Raw genomic sequence first — 22,496 nt, 5'->3', positions numbered from 1 at the left:
AGAAAGACGATAAGGAATGAAAACTTACTTATTGTCATTATGAATTGCATTTGTATTGTGTCAATTCTCCATAATTTCGAATTAGTTCTGCTTTCGTTTCGACGCTCATAACGGAATGACCAATGACACTCTTAGACAAAAAAGCCGAAGGATCTCGAATGATCTGCTATTTGACTGTCACAATAAAAAATATCGACTATTTTACGTATCTTTTATCTTTAAAACAGAACCAGTCTGTATAAAAACAATACTCGTGAAAACAGCGCTAGGTTAAATACAACTATGAAACTAAATATTCGGAACCGAAATTTCCAGGGGTGGATCCATACCCGCGAATCCGAAGTTGGATCCGATATCATCGGATATTTCGGGTACCCGTTGCAGCCCTAATAAATGGTGTCTGGTTATGGTTGTGGTGCAACTGGTTTTCACTGGTATTCATTATAAATGCATGCGTTTAAACTTACTCCAACAAAAAGGGATAAGTTTATGGTAAGTAATATTATGATTGCTAAGTCATAACAGGTCTGAGCTGAGGTCTGCAAAAAACATTAGGGACCCCTGAAGTTATGCTAAGTCATAACAGGTCTGAGCTGAGGTCTGCAAAAATCATTAGGGACCCCTGAAGTTATGCTAAGTCATAACAGGTCTGAGCTGAGGTCTGCAAAAAATATTAAAGACTCCTGAAGTTTACAGCTGTTAACTTTTTTTGTCAACTTATATTTGTAACTTTAATATTAAAACATTAATTTTAACAAGAGCTAATGTTAAGTAATATTCTTATGTTTGATAAGCATGTACCTTGTGTTTTTAGTCATATTTATTTGATTTACGTCTAAAGTAAACAGGTTTTATAGTTTAACTATCATTAAGAACTGTGAGCAAGATGGTCTATGTGATTTATTGTAAGCTGTTAATATCAGCATAAATCAACTCACACTATTCATTTTCAACATGCCATTTTTAATAAGGCCTGTATATTTATAGAGGTTTGGTGATAGCGATGTTCAGCCCGATACTGCGCCACACAGGTTACGGGCTGACGTGGCGTGAGGGCACCGTGATGACCTGGGGCGGTCTGCGGGGCGCTGTATCCCTTGCCCTCGCCCTGCAGGTGGCGCACCATGACAAGATAGACCAGGATCACTTTGGCCTGAGGGTATGTAGACTTACAAGGGAAAGCAAATGCACACAAACCTGTCTTATAATTGACACAGATATAATCCTTGTAATTTCTACATGTTATTGTTGTATATTTCATTCTTAATTAAATGACATATTTATACTATGTGCTTCATTTTTAGCTCATCTATTTTTTGAAAAAAAATTATGAGCTATTGTCATCACCTTGGCGTCAGCGTCTGTGTCGGCGTCAGCGTCCAGTTAAGTTTTGTGTTTAGGTCCACTTTTTTCATAAAGTATCAACGCTTATTGCATTCAAACTTGGTACACTTACTATTGTCGAAAATTTTTTAACTTCGACGGTAGAGCAATCAAAGTTAAACTTTGCACAAATTAACTCTAAATTTTAATTTAGTCAAGAACCTGTGGTCTTAATTGCGGTTGCTGCCACCAGTCCATTTGGACAAATTTCCATGTAACTTCTACAACTAGCGGAGCCAGTAGAAATTAAGATAAGTCATTTGTTTTCTACCACTACAGTTTATTTACAAACGTATATCAACTTTATTTCCAACATTTCCAACAAAAGTCAAACAATCAAAAATATGCATCATGTTAAAACATGCTAAGTTGAATTTCCTATTTTCTAAGTTATATTTCTCAAATTTCAACCAATTCCATTTCTAAACATTCTAAATCTAATATCATTTTTTTCATCCCCCCCCCCCCCCTCATTTTTTTCCTTTTATAGTCCCTGTCATTAAATAGCTGAGACGGCAGGGAAAGGTTACATCACTGACGTCAAATTGCCGCCACAAAAAAGTTACATCATTGCCATCAAGGCAATAGTTACATCATTGCCGCCAGGAAATAGTTACATCACTGCCGCCACAACAATAGTGACTGCAGAGATAAACTATCCATGTAAAATCAATGGGTTACTGGCAAACGGTCATTGTTTAATTGCCGGAAGATATGGGTCATTACCATTAATTAAGAGGTACTCACAGGAGAGATATTGGCCTACACCTGGTAATTATCAGAAATATGTGAGACCAGCAGTTATAAGACTTTATCATAATTAAATGGCCAATATAAGCTTATTAAAAAAATGCAACACTATCATGAGGGGACTGGAAAGTCAAAGTTAGATAACTCTGGCATGCATTTTGGCAGAATTATGTGCCCTTTTTATACTTAGTTATTGCTTTCATACTTGCAACACTTACTAACTATCATAAGGGATAAAGGGACTGTGTGGGCAAAGTTATGTAACTCTGACTGGCATTTTGACAGAATTATGTGCCCTTTTTATACTCAGAAAATTAAAAATTTGATTACTTTTTGTGTTTAGGTCCACTTTATTCATAAAGTATTAAAACTATTGCTTTCATACTTGCAACACTTAATTACTATCATAAGGGGACTGTGCAGGCAAAGTTATATAACTCTGACTGGCATTTTTAAAGAATTATGGGCCCTTTATACTTAGAAAATTGAAAATTTGGTTAAGCTTTGTGTTTTGGTCCACTTTACTCCTAAATTATCATAGATATTGCTTTCATACTTGGAACACTTGCAAACTATCATAAGGGGACAGTACAGAACAAGTTGCATAACTCTGGTTGTCATTTTGACGGATTTATGGCCCTTTTTATGCTCCCCTTAATTTTTTGGGGGGAGCATATAGTCGCCGCTTGGTCTGTCCATGTGTGTGTCCGTCCGTCCGTGCACAATTTTTGTACGGGCAATTTCTCAGCAATTAATGACCGGAATTCAATTAAACTTTATGGGAAGCTTTACTACCAAGAGGAGATGTGCATGTTATCAGCCGGTTCTGGTCGGATGATTTTTCACAGAGTTATGGCTCTTTGAAATTTTCTATGAACTGTAGATATAGTGCAATTCTTGTCCCCCCAACTACTAGACGTTTCCTTTTATCTGAATATATAGTGCAATATTGTGACAAAAAAAAACTTTGGGGAGCATCATCCGTCTCTGACGGTTTCTTGTTTGACATAGTAACTTTGAATATATGGTTAAATTTTGTGTTTAGATCCACTTTACTTCTAAAGTATCAAGGTTATTGCTTTCAAACTTCAAATACTTTCATGCTATCATGTGGGTACTGTACCTGACAAGTTGAATTTTACCTTGACCTTTGAATGACCTTGACTCTCAAGGTCAAATTATTAAATTTTGCAAAAATTGCCATAACTTCTTTATTTATGATCAGATTTGATTGATACTTTGACAAAACTACTCTTACCTGACATACCACAATAGACTCCACCCAAACCATCCCCCACGCCCCACCCCAGAATCCCCCCCCCCCAATTTTTTTTTCCCCATTTTTTTTAAAGATCATCTAATAAATTACCACACCCTCACACTCTACCCCCCCTGACCCCCCCCGACACCCCCCCCCCCCAAAAAAAAAAGAATATTTTTTTGAAACATGGTTAAAAAAATACAAATATTTATTTTTATTATTTTATTTTTGAAAGACCGTCCAACCAGCCCACCCAAGAATCCCGCCCCCAAAAAAATAAAATAAATAGAATTATTTGTATTTTTTTTGCTTTTTTTTCTTCTTATTTTTGAAAGATAATGTAATAAATGACCACACCCCCACACTATACACCCCTCTCCACCCCACCCCTCCCTCCTTTGTGATTGAAATATTGAGATAGGTCCCTTCACCTTTAAAAAGAAAAATAGATGAGGGGTCTGCACCCGCAAGGCAGTGCTCTTGTTTTATCTTGGTATGGCATGAAAAGGTATGTACGCTATCTAGCTGTCCATGCAATAATACAAATTATGATGGTTACATCAAAGAAAAAGGATCATATAAATAAAGATTCTTCATAGTCATGAAAGAAAGAAGAAACCTACCAATTTGCAAATTTAAAGGACAAAGTTCAAGGTCACAGGTCCTTATTTTTATCCAAATTTTGGGCTGTTATACGGACCCACTTCCAATGGAAAAAGTATATTTTTTCACATGTGGGACCTAAATATTTCCAATAAAAAGTTTCAAACAAAATATTTTACTAACCTGAACATTGAGTTCATCTCCAATCCAGCTCTTTGAGTTGAAATTGAGTAAAGATAATATAAAAATATTATTAATATAATATTAGTATAATATAATACTGAACACACCTTTATACTCAATTTTAAACTATTAGCAAAATGCAACACTAATTTCTTCATTTCAGTCATAGCAACGTGATTTTTCCAAAGGCTATAACTGTTCTTCAATTTTTATGCCCCCAGATCGAATGATTGGGGGTATATTGTTTTTGGCCTGTCTGACTGTCTGTCATTCTGTCTGTCTGTCATTCTGTCCCAAAACTTTAACCTTGGTTAAAGTCAAGGTTAAAGTTTTGCAATTACTTTGGCAATATTGAAGATAGCAACTTGATGTTTGGCATGCATGTGTATCTCATGGAGCTGCACATTTTGAGTGGGGAAAGGTCAAGGTCAAGGTCATCCTTCAAGGTCAAAGGTCAAAGTATATGGCTGCAAAGCGGCGCAATAGGGGGCATTTTGTTTCTGACAAACACATCTCTTGTTTTCTTGTTACCTAGAGGCTTCTTGTTGTATTTGTATTTTTTCCCCCAAAGATTAAGCCTATGATTGTTCTACATTTTAAAAGCTGTTCTATTCTGACAATACAACAGGTCACATTAACTGTTAGTTTTCCCTTTACCGGTCAGAATTGACACTATGCCAAACACATTTGGCAAAAAGAATGAATTATGATCGACTTTAATCATCATTATGTGGTACAAAACAGCTTTAAATTAAGTAGTTTATTTCCTGGTAGTAATGATGTCCTCATACTTTCATAGAATCTCACGGTCTTTATGTGTTATATTATGTAAATTCAGTATATAAATTCTCTCTTACTTTTAGATATAAAATGCATATTTTCAAATACCCGGATAATTATGTTGACTTTGTTGCATCCAACATCAGGTCAAATTTGTGCCTTGGATTGCAACGTGAGATTTGATATGCTCTTATAAAAATGGTGTTAATCAGTCTGAAAGAAGAACATTGATTCCTTGCGTTTGATGTACTTTTTACTCCCCAATGATTCTGCTAGCAGATTATTTCATCTTAAAGCTGAATTACAAATTGGTGTGAAATTGTCTCCTGTTTTGTCTACTGAGAGTGTTTTATGCACACAAAAGTGCTTAGGAGTGATTTATTTCAAAGAGCATAAGCTTCTCCCTCGATAAGTGAAGTAGTAATAAGATAATGAATGTGTAAAATTTGTTGCCAATTGTTTTGTTTCATTAACATGCAAATTAAAAAAAACAATTCAGTCAGACACATTTCATATTCGGTCATGCAAGTTCCATTAAAATTAAAAGCACAGTTTAAACAACATCAGCAAAATAGTCCAACATGAATGGATTTTAAAATAACTTTGAACAAGAAATAACTTTAAAAAGATATATTGCATTGATTGTGTTAGGTGTTGGTGAAGGATGAAGAGTTACATAAAATTGGATCAAAGATAGAAAATGTCTTTTTTCTGGAGGGGACTTATGGTTTTCGCTCTGTTCGTCAGTCAGTCTTTCAGTCTGTCCGTCACACTTTTCTGGATCCTGCAATAACTTTAAAAGTTCTTCATATTTTTTCATGAAACTTTAAACATGGGCAGATGGCAATATGGAGATTTAATAATGCATGTCATTTCATTTTTTTCCTATGTCAAGGTAGGGGACATATATTGCTTGGCAATAGTCTTGTTTCATATTATTATTGTAAAACTCAGTCATATATTTTCGCCTCATACAATGGGGGTATAAACAATGGTTACAACAACAATTTGACATTTTGTGTATGTGCTTTTCATAAGAAGGGTAAAATATTACAAGACAATTTGAAAATCAGCATCAGCAAAATTGTGACCACATCAAATCGATTCTGTGAGGCAAGAATAATGTTAAATATTTTTCATTATATTTAACATACCAGATATTATAGTAGGTAAAAATATATATTTATTTTGCAATTTGATAACAAGCATTAATAACCCAACAAAGCAATGTGCCATTATTTACAATAAATGTGTTTATGAATTTCGTAAACACACGCCTCAGCTTATCTTAGAAACAGTAAAGACAGTTGTTTAATTGGAACTTATACTCAGCCTTTTTTGGACAGCTTTTTTTGGGCAATCCGAGATAAATGTATTCCTTGTTTCCAAGCGTAGGCCGAGTTATTACGGCAAATAGGGACTCAACTTGCGTAAAACACGTGTTCAATTAACTGTTTAACTCTGCAAGCATCTGCAAAAAATTCACAAAGCGGAGCCATGTACATGCTGTTACTTAATCGGAAGAGTGCCATTTAGTTACAAACACAAGATTGGTTTAGCATATGGGTTGCGAGACAAAGGAAGCCAATTTTGTCTGCAAGAAAGGTGTTGCTTTATGGCTTCAAACAAGAAGCATCTTTTATTTGATGTCTGCAAAATGTAAATACACAGGGAGTGCCACTGTTTGTGAGACTTTAATTAATGCAATGGACTATTTGTTTACAATTTCTGTTTAAAAAAAAACATTTCCTATGTACAGAACAGAAAATTAAAAGAAGATAATAGAAATGTAATAAAAACATACAAGTCAACTGATCACATGCGAATTATCAGTACATATTCTTGATATTTATAAACGTGCCCTAAGAACCGACCTGTTTTAGTGGTTTATCAGACATTGTTATTGGTTTTCATTTTTTAATAGTTTCAAAAATCATCCTCCTCATTCTTTATAAATTGATCATATGGTGGACTAATTCTTGTCAAATTATAAAAAAAGTATTTATCATAAAATTGTTGAAAGCACATCTATTATTAACATGTATCATTGTATCATGGAATATTTTCATTTAAGATATTTCTGGCCAAAATAAAATTACAGTTCACCTAGTCAATGCAATAACATTTATATTATATAAAGATTCTTTTTCTGACTGCGGATTGACTCTGATACCTTGCGGGTTTGAATGTAATGGATATGTCAGTGCCCCTGTGAAACCTTTTAGAACTGTTCTATAAATTCTAAAATTGTACTGGAACAAATGACTAGAAGTGTTCTGGAATCATCCTTAAAATGTTCTAGAATGATTTAAAAACAGTTGTTGAACGTTAAATTAGAATAATTTCTATAACAATTGTTCTAAAATAGTTCTGAAGTTTTTTTCTAGAACAATTCTTGAACCATCGTTTTAGAACTATTCCAGAATTGTTCTTGTGTAAATTTCCAGAACTGTTTAAGAACAATTGTTCTAGAAATTTTTCTCATTTAACGTTCAACATTTGTTCCTTAATAATTCTAGAACATTTTCAGTAGGATTACAGAACAGTTCTATCCGGTGTGTCCTAGAACGTTTGTTCCAGACTTATTTAAAGCAAACCATCGGAACGATTCTAAAACATAGTTCCAATTGAACTATATATATTCATCAGGATTAACCTGATTACCTTACGTGTGAATGTCAGAGTTTATTTACAGGTCATCGCTGCGTCTTCACGACTACCTTATGTGCTGACCTGAACCTGATTACCTTACATTATTAAATAAAGTTTATATAAGAAATTATATAAACTTTATTTAACTACAACAATAAATTTCAAATAGTTACAGAATTAGAAAATAAGTATAATGCTGTTGACATCATTATTATGTATGTATTATTATGTAAACAAAAAGTATAATTTATATTTGAAAGAACATTTTAAAGGGATGAAATACCCCTAACATACAGGGAGGTAATATGTAGAACAATTGTAGACTTTGTGGTTCTTGACCTGTTCTATATGTGTTCTTATTCCCCATTAGAACTTTTGTAACACTTACTAATTTCAAATTGAAGTCAAATTATCATTGTCTGATTTAGTTTATTTAAATATGTAGAACAATTGTAGAACAATTGTAGACCTTGGTTCTAGACCTGTTCTATATGCATTCTTATTATCCATTAGAACTTTTGTAGAACTTACAGGTTTATGAAGAGTTCTAAGAGTTCTAAATGTGTTCTAGAACTACATTTTAGAACATTTTAAGAAATTTCTTGAACTTATTTTGTCCTTGAAATGTTCCAAAAATGTTCTTGAATATTATTGGAACAATTTCAGAACTAAGCCATGTTTCACAAATGTTCTGGATTTATTCTAGAAAACTGTTTTGGAACAATTCCAGAACATATGTTCTAGAACGTGAATATGGAACATTCTAGAACTGTTCTTGATGCTCAGAAGTTATATGCATAATGAACTGGGCCCATGTTCAAGGTCAAGTTCACAATACATGGTCAAAATGCAATGTAAAATTGAAAAACACTCAAGTACATTAAGGTCTGGCTGGCAATGCAGTCTTTATTTGCTGCAGGTCTTCATTTTTGTGACCTTGTTCACAGTCTGAACAAATGTTGCAGACACACTGTTCAATCCAAATTGACAGTAATGCAAGATTTTAAGTGAATTTTCTTTCTGTAGAAGTGGCATTGATCAATCAATAACTTTGCAGCTTGAGATTTTCTTAAATAAGAAAACATAATAGCACATAGGTACCTGCATGTGAACTCTATTCAGTATGTAACAATTAATACTCCTTCCTATTATGAAATACTACATTAATCCCAACCCATGCATTCCAAACCAAATAACAAACACATTTATTACAAACTAGATGTTATTTCGTGTAAATAATCTGAATAAACTTGAATAGTTTCTACATTCAGGTGTCTTAGTGCGATAGTGCAGCAATGTTAAACAATAACTTGATTTGATTTGTTACAAGTAAGCTATATTGGCATCAGTTAATTAAATCTGCAAAGCATACAGCTATAAAAGTGTTGTTCAATATCTGATTAAGACCCCTGGGAGGTAACTTCCAACTCGTAAAATTCCTATCATTTACACTGAAACTGGCATTTATTACATTGTCATTGGAAACAAATTAAATAACATAATTAAACCTCAATACATTCTTCTTGTATGCAAAATTGTCCTTTGCTAAATTTTTCCATGTAAATTCATGCTTGAAACACCCTAGCAGGTGCATATCTAAATATGGCCAAGCACTTAAGTGTGGAATGGATTATTGTTTAATAGACTGATCCTGGAATTTGCACGAAATTCCCACTAATCTTCCAGTACAAACAATGCTGGTCCATTATATCGACCAATAATAGCTTACTTTAAACAATAACAGCTGGTGTTATGGTGTGTGATTTTGAAAGAATTATATACTACTCAAAATTTGCTAAGGATCACTTTTTATTTTGTTTCCCATTATCATCAACTTTTGATAACGTTCATTTTAAATTGTTATTTTGAAGGTTTTTATATTAGAATGTGTGTTTTTTATTTTATTCTTATGTATTGATTTATAATTGATGCGTGACGCTGGCTGAATCAAGCTAGGGGTGACTTTTGAAGGTTTTAGTGCATGTGTGTCAGAATTGAAATGTTTGCAAATGTCTGCAAACATTGAAAGGATCTTTTCAATATCGTGTATGGTTCCCATTGGTTTTGATAACTGATTGGCATCGTCTTCTCATGCTACTGATAGGCCCACAGATTCGAACCTATTCCTGTAGGAGGGCTTGTCGAAGGTCCTGGATTGTGATAGGCTTAACAGGTTGTGACAATTTAATACTAGTAATAAAGAAAAAATATTTACTACTGTTTTAAATTGAAACATATGCCTCGGTCACACTGTCACAAATCAAAGCTACGAATGAGCTGCGATTCAATCGGCTATGATTGACTACGAAATTGTCAAAATTTGTAGGCCGCTACGATTTCAGTACGGAGCACAACGAATCTACCATCAAAATGTTGGGAAACAAACAAAGGAAAGGTACGGACTGCTACTGATCGACGTGATTTAGTAAAGAGCGCCACAAATCGGTTCAATCAAACTACGAATCATTTAAAATGATGTTTTTACTAATAAATATCATAGCCACACGCTAACCACCTGTGTTTTGTGCCATATCAATATCCAAGTGTAACAAATTTATCGCAAACACAATTTGCTGGCGGTTCATGATTGTGAACTCAACAAATGCAAGTACGGTTGCTTTATTTCAATGATGTATTTCAGTAGCAATTTATTGTAGTGGACCGTACATGTCCGTACTGTTTCTTGCTGAAATGTAGTACATCGTACAAGATCGTGCAAATTCCTGCCTATCCGTAGTACAACGTACTAGAACCGTGGCTTTCCATGATATATCCATGGAATACTCGTAGCTAATACGTAGCGTAACTGTACCGCTGCGTAGTTCTTCGTATCAATCCGTAGAAGTCCTTGAAAATTTATTTGGCCTACGGAAAGGTACGAACGACTACGGTTGTCTTTACGAACTAGTACAGATCAGTACGGTTGAGTACGGACTGCTACGGATACGCTACGATCAATAAATTTGTAGCAATTTTTTGAAGATGTTCAAAAAATTTATCAAGAGTTGCTAGGGATATCCAAAAACTAATATGACTGATCACGGATCAAGTACGGAGAGCCACGGTCCAGTAAGGATAGCTTATGATGAACTGTGCTGAAAAGTATTCGTAGCTCGTTCTTAGCTCTGATTCGTGACAGTGTGACCGAGGCATTACATTAAGATACCCTAATTGTGTATGAGTTTTGTGGAAACTAGCCATGAGAATTCAATAAAAAAATATATTTTGGAGATCAAGCTAGTTTAAAGTGTTGATAATAAGAAAATATTAAGTAAACAAAAGCTTACCATGTTCAACAATGCTGAGAGACTTGATAATATGCCAAGCAACGCAGTACAATCACCAGGGTAATGTTGAACTGGAATGATGTGATGGCGCTAAGGATCCAATTGGCATCAGTGAGCAAGTCTGGGCAACTTTTGTTCTCCAGAATATTCTGAAAGGCATCAATAGTTGCTGGGAGGAAGTCAAGGAAGACCAGTCGAAGGCATCATGGCCCTGTACAGAGCGGGTCCTACACAATTCCTTGATTTTTTTTCTATTAGGCTGGTCTGATCAAGAGCTGCCTCACGGTGGGTCTGTCTCTTCGCTGAGTTGTTGAAGAAAAGGCAACACTGAAATTATGATTAATCTCATTTACAACTTGTAATCATTTAATAACTTATACAAACTTAATACAGAATTTAACTTTTTTGAACAAGTGAGTTGTATTCCGATGTCAAAACATTTTAACATCATATTAAGCGATTTACTTTCAATCACCTTATAATCTGCAATACCCATCATGCGTCAGACTTTGTTTACATCACAGGCTACAACAATGCAACGATTCAGACGATGTTAGGCACACCGAAATGGAAGGGCTTTAGAGTACTGCTGAAGAATTATAGAACCAACACCTTTTACTTTGCCCATCAAAAAAGAGAAGACAGTAAATTAAAAACTTGTTAATCCTTCTCCACTCAATAGTCAAGTCTTAAGTTAAACCAGTCTACAACCGATCAAAAAATCATCATCCACTGCAAAGGTAATAATCTGCCATAATTTATTCAAAGATATTAACTATTCTTTGAAGCATTTCTTACCTGCTCTGTCATAACATAATGGCTTCTTATCTTGGTCGGGTCAAGCCTCAAACTGGTGATGATGTTCAGGATTTTCTCTGAAAGAGCCTCTCCACTTGTGTCACCACTGACTTCTTGCAATAATATGAATCTCTCTAGTACATCAAATACAGAAGATACATTATCACCCACAAGTCAAGTTTAAATTAAGAATGAACATTGACAGTTTTTTTAAAGTAAAAGTTCAGCTAAGTACACTGCTTGATAAATGTTTTGAGTATTGTTACATTGTTACAACTGCTAATGGTATACAGTTTATATGGATATGTTTTTCACATAAACCTGCCATGATCATTTGAATAGCGAACACAGATAGCAAGTTGTTCTTTGTTAGCCACATCTTGCACTTCGTCGACAGAGACACTAAACCATCTGCCAGCTTTGTTGATGTCATTCACTATTGTCTCTTGTATCTGACTGCCAATCAACATTATAAGTTCATTTTGTATCATCTTTGTTCTGTATGTTGCATTTTTAGGAGCAGTTTTGAAGTGTTCCCTCAAAATGTCATCACCACTTTCCACTCTGAGGTCTAATAGTGCCTGGAAGTTCCCATTGTTTCTTCCTTTGTCATAGTCATCTCTATCTCCTTGAAGAGCTAGATTTTGCCTGTCGCACAACATCATTGTCTTTGCCACAGATTCAATAACTTTTGCATTATTGGATACACGATCTGCTATTGCACGGTTAATCTCTCAGTGAACATTAGATTGGGTGTTCATGTTTTTCAGAAACTCCTCAATTAATAAATTGCACAACAAATGTTTATTATGTCCTTTGCCACCATTTTTTGATGTCTGAAGGGGTGGAGCCATACCATTAAAATGTTCATTGAATTTAGATTTGGCATCTTTCCAGTCCCTGAAAGGGCTGTTGGTTAAAGCACATTGATTTTCATCTGAGAAGGCCACACAATATCTACAGAATGCCTCAAATTTCTTTGAACTATACAATAGACCAGGAAACAACGTCAGCCAACTTGGAACAAAACTTCTGTTCTTTGAACTAAATTTTGTGGCAGGAGATGTATATTGGCACTGGCCAAACTGTAGTCAGAAGTGCAAACCTTTGATCGTCAGTAAGTAATGGAAGTTCTGCGAACTCACTTATATCGGTCACTGTGGCTCCAATTGGTAGGAGGCTGGCAGCTTTCACCACACTTGAGTTGGAAGGTGAACTCTAACAGTAATCTTCATGATAAGTTCTGTAAATAAAAAAGAGTTTAGAAATGTGAAATTCTGTTAAATTAACTACACAAACATTTAATTTCAAAATATACATTGGCTCCAAGTCTGACTCTGTGTTTTTTGGTTTTTTGGATGGACCAAAAAAATTGATCCACCGTTGTTGCCTGTTGCTTCATGGTTATGAAGACAATGTCGTGATATGCTGTATATACCGCAAGAAATGTCTCCATAAAAAATGTTCCCATGGTTGTGAAATCTGAAAATACACTGTTTAATATGTATGTTCGAGATCAATCAGACGCTTAATTAGTTTAAACAGACAGAAGCTTAAAATCTACTGCAAAAAAGAGACCATTATATTATTGCACTAAAGAGATTTTTGCTTCAGTGATAATTGAGTGTTAACATACAACAGGTGATCGACCCCCTGTGGATAGTAGAAAGGTAGGGCACATCCTCCGTGGGAACTTAGGGATAAAGGAACATCTGACCAACTTTGTTTCACAAAATAACACATGAAAAACAGAAGGCTTTAGCCCCCCCCCCCACCCCCCTCCGCAGTAAATCTGTGCCTGGATCTTAGAGAAACCCTGTTCTAAATATTAGACCACATGCATTTCTCAATCTTGAGGAAACTTTGTCAGAATGTAAATCTTGACTTTAATTTTGCTTATTTAAAACTGGGTCACCATGTAAAATCTTAGAACAACCTTTTTACCAATCTAGAAAAAAGTTGTATGACTTAATTATGATGAAACTTGGTCAGAATGCTTATCTTTACATATTTAGGCTGAGTTCAGATCTGGGTTATGTGCATCCAAAGAACTAGGTCAGTACTTCAAGTATTGATTTAACACGGTTAGATTATTTATCTTGACAATATCTAGAATGCCTTTGAATCTGTTTGAATCATTGTCAAACTCGTCCTCAAACTAGGTTCCCAAGTCAAATTTTAGAAAAACCTTTTTACCACTCTAGGCCTCATGTAACTCAATCAATAACATGATGAAACTTGATTAAAGTGATTTTCTTCACAATATCTAGGTTAAGTTTGAACCTTGGCCATGTGCGTCCCAAAACTAGGTCACCAGGACTTCTCTTAGAAAAATCCTTGGAGTGGTACAACTGTAAAGGCCACATTAATATCTCATTCTTGATGGAACTTGATCAGAATTTTTATCTTGACCATATGGAAACTTTGAATCTGGGGCACGTGTCCAAAAGTTAGGTCAACAGGTCAAATCATTTGTTGTTATCTCACCATTCTTTAACATTCTAGTAACATTTATGACTAGATCTTAATAAAACTAAACACCAACATAGGCCACATTGATTCAGTATTGAGGAAACCTGGACAGTGTGAAAGCCGAGTTTGAATTGGATCAAATGGGTCAAAACTGTATTGACAAGTCAGGTCCTCAACGATTGTTGTGTGAGAACTTGGATAAGTGCTTAAATGCCATCATATCCCTTTTGATTGTTAAATTAGTTTAATTAAATGTATGGTAAATGTAATAATAAAATTTTTAAGTAAAGAGTGATAGTTGAAGCAAACTGTCACCCAAATATAAGAAAGTCTTACATTGAGCTCTTTACTCTTTTTAGGCCTCGGTAGGCCTAGTGGTAACATCTTTTAACAAGTAAAAGTAAATAACAGGCAAACAAATGGAATATATTGTAGTCCAAGCGGACACTGAGTGCATGTAAAGTATGTCAATATGCTAACTTTTCTGTTTGTATGACCCCTTGCTGGATGTCGGTCTGTCTGTCGGTAGACCAGTTTGTTTCTGATCAATTACTTGTCAACAAATTGACCGTTTGGCTTGATACTTCATGACTTGTGTGCATTGGCCTTGGACAGTAGATGACCCCTATTGAAATTGGGGTCACTAGGTTAAAGGTCAAGATCACTATTACAATAAGTGTGAGATCGTTTCTGATCAATAACTCTTAAACAAATTGACAAATTAGCTTGACACTTCACATTTGCATTGGCCTCTTACAGTAGATGACCCCTATTGAAATTAGGGTCACTAGGTCAAAGGTCAAGGTCACTGTCACAATAAGTGTGAAAATGGTTTCCAATCAATAACTCCTCTACGACTTGACCGATTAACTTGAAACTTCACATGTGCATTGGGCTTGTACAGTAGATGACCCCTATTGAAATTGGGATCACTAGGTGAAAGGTCAAGGCCACTCACAATAATTTTAAAAATTGTTTCTGAATAACAACTCCTCAATGAATTGAATGATTGACTTTATACTATCCATGTGACTTGGCCTTGGATAGTAGATGACCCCTATTGAAATTGGGGTCACTAGATCAAAGGTAACTGTCGCAATGAGTGTGAAAATAATTTTGGATCAATAACTGTTCAAAGAATTTACCCATTGACTTGATACTTCACATGTGCATTGGCCTTGGACAGTAGATGACCCCTAATGAAATTTGGGTCTCTTGGTAAAAGGCCTATGTCACAATGAGTGTGAAAATAGTTTCCAATCAATAACTTGTCAACGAATTTACCAATTTACTTGATGCTTCACATGTGGATTGGCCTGGACCCCTATTGAATTTGCAGTCACTAGTTCGAGGGTCAAGGCCACTGTGACACAAAAATATCCTGAATCAAGGGCCTGTTTGGGGGGGGGGGGGGGGGGGGGGGGGGGGGGGGGGGGGGGGGGGCAATATGTCTCTGACAGCGGAGTTCTTGTTAGAGTTACTATTGGAGTTGAATGATTGAACAGGTTAGTTAAATGTAAACTAATGTTAACATAATGACCAAGTGTATAACAGTGTGATGCAAATACTTTGTAAGATTGGTTATATATACATGTCCTTGGTCTAGACAGCAACAGTCTTACGGTCCCATGTTAACCCCTTGCATGCTGGGAAATTTGTAGTCTGCTAAAATGTTGTCTGCTGAATTTCTAAAATTAGCATTTTGTTCGATTTTTTTCAAAGAATACTATCAGAATAGCAAACAGTTTGGATCCTGATGAGACGCCACGTTCTGTGACGTCTCATCTGGATCCAAACTGTTTGCAAAGGCCTTCAAAATTTGGTACCAGCACTGAAAGAGTTAAGGATATGAAATCAATTTCAGCTAATAAAATGTTGGTTCAATATTTGTCTTGCACTCTTGCTGATAATTTGTGACCAATAAAATATTTTTTTATTCTAGCACTTTTACCCAAGCAATAAATCAGAATTGATGAAAGATTTATTAGCTATGAAATTTTACAGTTTCTGCTTCATTTTTAGCTGAGAGAATAAAGATAATAATCATGATGAACATTCAAATTTCATGGCATGTGGTTTCATCTACTGAAATTGTATGGCCATTAACGTTTCAGCAAAAATTTGGATCATTCTAGTTAGTTTACCAGAGCACAATATAAGGTGGGCTTCTTTGTTTTGTTTTTCTTGGTTTGTTATTTGCTGTGGATAACCATTTTAGTTAAAACTGAATAGTCTTCATGAACTGTCAGATTTCCACAGAAATTTCCATTGGGTGGCAGTCTTTAAATTTGCTCAGCTAATCCTAGCTTAACACATTACAAAAAAATGGTGCTTAGATGAGCTGTAATAGGCAGTTTTCGTCTGGTGCTCTTGTCATCTGTCATCAATTCTTTATGCTTGGTCACCCACATTTCAACTCAATCTTGATGAAACTTGGTGACAATCTTTATCTTGACAACGACGAGGCCGACTTTGAATCTGAGTCATCTGGGTCGAAAAAAGGTCACAAGGTTAAATCGAAGGAAAAAAAAATCAGCTCTTTTATCTTTTTGAGTCAATTTTGGATAAAACTTGGTTATGGCAAATGGTTCGATGCATAATCTCAAGAAACTAGGTTTCTCATGAGAACCTAGGTTTTCAAATGAGAACCTAGGTTCTCATGAAAACCTAGGTTCTCATTTGAAAATTTGGGTTCTTGAAGCCATGTGCAATCTTCAAGCGAGAACCTAGGTTCTCATGAAAACCTAGGTTCTCATTTGAAAACTTGGGTTCTTGAAGCAATGTGCAATCTTTAAGCGATAACCTAGGTTCACCATTCTGAGAACCTAGGTTCTCATGAGAAACCTAGTTTCTTGGGATTATGCGTCGAACCGCAAGAAACTAGGTTTCTCATGAGAACCTTGGTTCTCATTCTGAGAACCTAGGTTCTCATGAGAATCTAGGTTTTCAAATGAGAACCTAGGTTCTCATGAAAACCTAGGTTCTTATTTGAAAACCTAGGTTCTCATGAGAACCTAATTAAGTTCTCATGAGAAACCTAGTATCTTGGGATTATGCATCGAACCGCTTGCCATTTAGGTTCTCATGAGAAACCTAGTTTCTTGGGATTATGCGTCGAACCCCAAGAAACTAGGTTTCTCAGAACCAACCCAGCAAACACCCAACGTTGAATAGACGTCGAATATTGGTTGAATTTCGGTCGCGACGTTGGCAACCATAATACAACGTTGATTCAACGTTAGAATGGCGACGTTTAAACAACATCGGGAAAAGACGTCTATACGACGTTGTTATTTGGTCATAGAATAACTATGTTAAAGAAATGTCTTCCCAACTAGCTGGCACGTTACGTTCAAATAACGTTACGCTTATGTTCTATTTAGGTTATGATCACACAGAACTTTCCCAGAACATTTTCAGAAGGTTGTAATAAAAATAAAAATATCAGTATTTGTAACTTGTGTTGTGAACGTTATCAGGTAACCAAATTTTAACATTACATTTCTAACGTTCGCAGAACGTTATAAGAACGTGTTAAAATCACACAATAAAACATGTACATTAAATATGTTTTCATAAAGAATTTGGCGTTTTGTTTGTTGTTTTTTTTACAAAATACGCTTATAATTAGATTTGCATTTTGACCCGTTTGTGTATCTTCGAATGTTTGCAAGCGCAATTCTCTTGTTATCTAAAAATAAAGCAGCAGACCTCCCGTGTGCGCGCCACTTGATTCCTTTGTTCACTGACCTACTGGCTAATTTGATTTTCAAACTGTTTTGTTATTGAATGTAAACCTTTATGTTCAATAATAAGAGTAGTTGGAACCACCAATCAACGATAAACAAGAGTTTGTGAGGTAGGTTTTTATTTTTATTTCAGTTTGTAATATTAAAATTAAAATTATTATGCACTTGCTTTAAATTCAAATTCGGAATTATGGGGAAACTCGCACCATGGAGACTTCCTACCACTTTTGAATATACTACATTCACTTAGTCATTTTTTGGTAGAAATTTGTTGTTGAAAACATTCTTGAAAACACATGTTATTTCGTGAAAAATAAATATGTACACTTAAACACCGTTATTTTGAACACTGATAATCCGAATTCACCGTTAATTAAAAAATAAATAAAATTAATTTTTTTATCTTAACCTCAATTATTAATTTTATTAAATTCTAAAATTAAAGTATATAATTATGTAAAATGTAGTTTATAAAAAGTGTTTGTTGGGCATGACATGATTAAAATATTGATCTTGTAGGTTAATTTCAAATTTAGTTATGAATTGATACAGTCATAAAATACATTATTAAATTTAAAGATGTTTAACGTTTGATTATTTTACCATGTATGATAGAAAATTCGGTTTCATATATGTGTATGTTCAAGATGACGCATGTATGTGTGTTTTCTTGGTGTTATTAATGCGGTACATGTATGTCTTGTCATTTTTTCTCCGTTTTTTTTTTTTAAAAGAACAGTCGGTCATTCTGATATTTTTTGTACTTCCAGGACAACTGGGAAGACACCCAAACAGATCCAGATTCAAGACAAAAAAGAACAACAATGTGATGATATGTATTTGTATAAATTACATTCATGCAATAAACTTGTGTAGAATAAAGATGTGTTGGTTTTCAACCTCAATATGAAAATTAGATTTAGGTTCGTTTTAGGTTAAATGATAACGTTATTCCGCAACATTTCACGAGCGTTAAGCGAACCATACATTCTAACATTGAAAGGGGGTTGAAGTTTGGTTGCAAAGTGGTTGTTTAATGGTTGAATTTTGGTTGTAACCTGACGTTGAATTAACGTCATAAAATGACATCTAAAAAAACTTTCATTTACAACCAAAATTCAACGGTCATTCAACGGCATGGTACAACGTCTTTTCAACGTCTATTCAACGTCATATGTTTGCTGGTTAGGTTTTCAAATGAGAACCTAGGTTCTCATGAAAACCTAGGTTCTTATTTGAAAACCAAGGTTCTCATTAGAACCTAGGTTCTCATTCTGAGAACCTAGGTTCTCATGAGAAACTTAGTTTCTTGGGATTATGCGTTGAACCGCTTGCCATACTTGGTCATAATGTTTATCTTGACAATATCTTGGCTGATCAGTTCCAAGATGCCTGTATTTTTCAAGTCAATTAGTTAGAAAAATTAGTCTTAGAAAAACCTTATCACTCTTACAGCCACATTTATGACACAGAGACTGAATCTCTATAGAACTGTGTTAGAATGCATCTTAACAATATCTGGGCTGAGTTTGAATCTGGTTCGTTTGTGCACAAAAACTAGATCCTTAAGACAACGTTTGTAAACGTCTAGAATCTGATTAAGACTCCGTTGGTCAGAATGTTTCTCTTCACAATAGCAAGGAAGTGTTTGAATCTGTGTAAGGTGGTGTGTAACCTAGGTACATTTGATGGTCTAATAAGGTTAGACATTTTTGCTAAAAGAAATCATTTAAAATAATGAAAACCAAAACTAATTTTAAAAAAAGATAGAATTTATAGTAGTTGTTGTTGACTATGTTATGTATACTAATGTTGACTAGTATGAAGGAGATGAAATGCTTTTTTTAAACAAAAGTTAGTATTGTAAGGGAAATAATTGTGTTGGCTGTTTTGTTAATGAATTATCTCCCTTACAAGTTCAAACATCAATGGTGAAGCACTTTGAAAATAGCATCTTAGTTCTTAGAATTTACATTCAACAGTACATTTTGATACCATAAGAATACCAGTTTCATGTATAAAAGTGAAATTATTTTCGTGAATTAATTGATGAATGGTTGTTTTAATCAGTGCCTTTTCTTAATAATGCAGTAAAATGACCATATTTGCACATTAACTGTACACTTGCGCCAGCAATGTACAATTGAAATGTATGATATACTCAATATTCTCTGCTGCCTTCATTCTGTCCTTCCTTAACCAGTAAGATTTTAATAAAATGTCATATTGCTTGGTAAACAAAATAATTGCTTTGTTTCCAGTATTCAGTATCTAAACAGTCAAATGGAAGCCTAAAGAACATTAGAATCACTGGCCAATTTGTCCACTAGCTATGTTTTAATTATAATGGCAACCAGGGAATTAGCTTTAGGAAACACTTATGTCACAAATTCCAGGATTGCTATGGCATTGCAGAAACTTCTTACTATAAAAAAATGTTATTGTCTGTAATTGTTTGCTGCGTACCTATCACCAACAGGAATCCTGTTTTGGGGCGTTTTTGCAAGAAAATGTTTGAATATAAGATGATATTTTCTTAATTTTTCCATTGTAACCTACTGCTTTTACTGAATAATCATTATTATTACCATAATATAATCATCTTCTTCATTCAGATTTAATACAAACTCATGTGTTTTGTTTTGTTTCATTGTGATATGCCATTACAAAAAAGTGATTTTGAAATAAAATGGGGATTATTATTGCGTCCTTTAGGAAAAATGTTCTTGAATGTAATATTATCCGGTTCCTTTTTACCCATTTGGTTATCACTAGAATTACTTAAATTATTTGCTTTAAAGTTGAATCTGAAGTTGAGTTACCAGCTGAAAAATCTTGTCCTTTTTAGTCAGATATTCTGGAATTATTTTGTTCACCTTCATACATGTTGATGGTGTAATTTGCCGATCCGTGTGCTAATGCAGGTTAGTCAGTCTTTTTTTGTTGTTCAGTCAGTTATTTCATTGACTGCATCAGACAATGGTCCCTCAATGTACATTGCAGAAGTAGCTAAAGCGTACATTAGTATGGTACTTATGGGACTCTCTGAATGTGAAAATAGTTAGCCTCACCTAATACATCACAAAACAATAGGGCAGGTCCCAGTCATGCTATGTTTCTCAATATTTCAGACAAAATATTAACCAATTTGGGAGGATATTAAATCAAGGGCATATTATTATAACCTTTTTACATAAACAAAATAGTGGACACTGTTAATTAAACAGGCTTTTTCCGCCCTATGCCACGGGTCCGAAATTCGGCCCCATTCCCAATGCAAATCTGGTTGTTTTTTTCCCAATTGAAAAAAAATTCCCAATTCAAAAAAAAAAATAAAAATTCTTTTTCTATTTTTTTTTGTTCTCCTTAAAATATATAAGTTGACCTGATCCAGTGAAGAAAATAGAAAGTATTGCATAATTTAATTAATTGTTGCCTTGAACTTGTTTTAAAAACTGTAAAATATGTAAATGATTATTTAAGACTTTCCTTATTTTCCTCAAAAAACGGCGCTTCGCGCGATTTTTTTCACCTCAAAGAATGCCAAGCCTTTTCCCCAAATTCAGATTAAAAAACCTGCACTTATCACACATGTTCATAATATTTTGTAAAACTTGAATAATAAGTTATCCAAATAGTCGTTTTTTACCAGTTAACGGCTTCTTTGAAATATAAGAAACACTATTTACATGCGATAATTTTTCTAAATTGAGCCAATTTTGCGATTAATTTTTTTCCCAAAATAGGGGTTTTCACGAAGCGAAATTCCCAAAATTCCAGTGTGGCGTTTTCCCAAAATGGAGCGGAAAAAGCCTGTTAAACTCATTCAAGTTATACACTTTTTTGTCTGCTTACACATACATGAGGAATTCAAATGCTGACATGATGAACTGTTCAAAATTTAAGTCACTCAATGCTTATCAAATCATCAAATCAAATATTCAGGACCGTTAATGAATTTAAATGTTCCTTATCTATTAATAAACTGTTCATGAACACATTTTAAGAACAGGTCATGATTTCAAGTTCATGAACAACATCAAGAACCAATTTATTGCTGTCCAATTTCTTAAATGGCTTGAAATCTTTATGTCATTATGAACAATTTACCACAGCTATAGTAAGGTCAGTAAGATACCTCTGGGACCATGTGATGGTTGATGTTTGCTCTATTTCAGGTGCTGATCCATGTGTCCGGTGTCGTATTCCTCACTTTGATCGTCAACGCTACCACCACATTCATGCTACTGCGGGTCCTGGGTAAGTCAAGGTTACAAACAACTAAGAAGTGCAACTTAATAAATGTTTGCACAAAACTCATAATGTGAACTCTCACTTTGGCATAATGTTTCTGTGATAATGCTATACTTGTTATTTGTTGTACATCTTGCAACTTTAACCCTTTCCATGCTGGGAAATTTGTCGTCTGCTGAAATGTCGTCTGCAGAATTTCTAAAATTTGCATTTTCTTCGATTTTTGTCAAAGAATACTATCAGAATAGCAAACAGTTTGGGTCCTGATGAGATGCCACAGTTCTGTGGTGTCTCATCTGGATCCAAACTGTTTGCAAAGGCTTT

At 34.6% G+C, this 22,496-nt stretch overlaps 1 protein-coding gene across 1 annotated transcript in view; it reads left to right on the top strand.

Annotated features, from left to right (window-relative positions):
• The window catches only part of LOC127871046 (sodium/hydrogen exchanger 10-like), a 257,467-nt gene that overhangs the window by 178,296 nt on the left and 56,675 nt on the right, over positions 1–22,496 (top strand). The window contains exons 8-9 of the mRNA XM_052413666.1: positions 988–1,159; positions 22,097–22,178. Coding sequence (XP_052269626.1) covers positions 988–1,159; positions 22,097–22,178 — 254 coding nt within the window. The remainder of the gene's footprint in view (positions 1–987; positions 1,160–22,096; positions 22,179–22,496) is intronic.

This window comes from Dreissena polymorpha, chromosome 1 (genome assembly GCF_020536995.1).
Source record: "Dreissena polymorpha isolate Duluth1 chromosome 1, UMN_Dpol_1.0, whole genome shotgun sequence".
Lineage (NCBI taxonomy): Eukaryota > Metazoa > Mollusca > Bivalvia > Myida > Dreissenidae > Dreissena > Dreissena polymorpha.
Note: the sequence above shows the minus strand (reverse complement) of the source record. Positions and strands in the feature narration are given on the sequence as shown.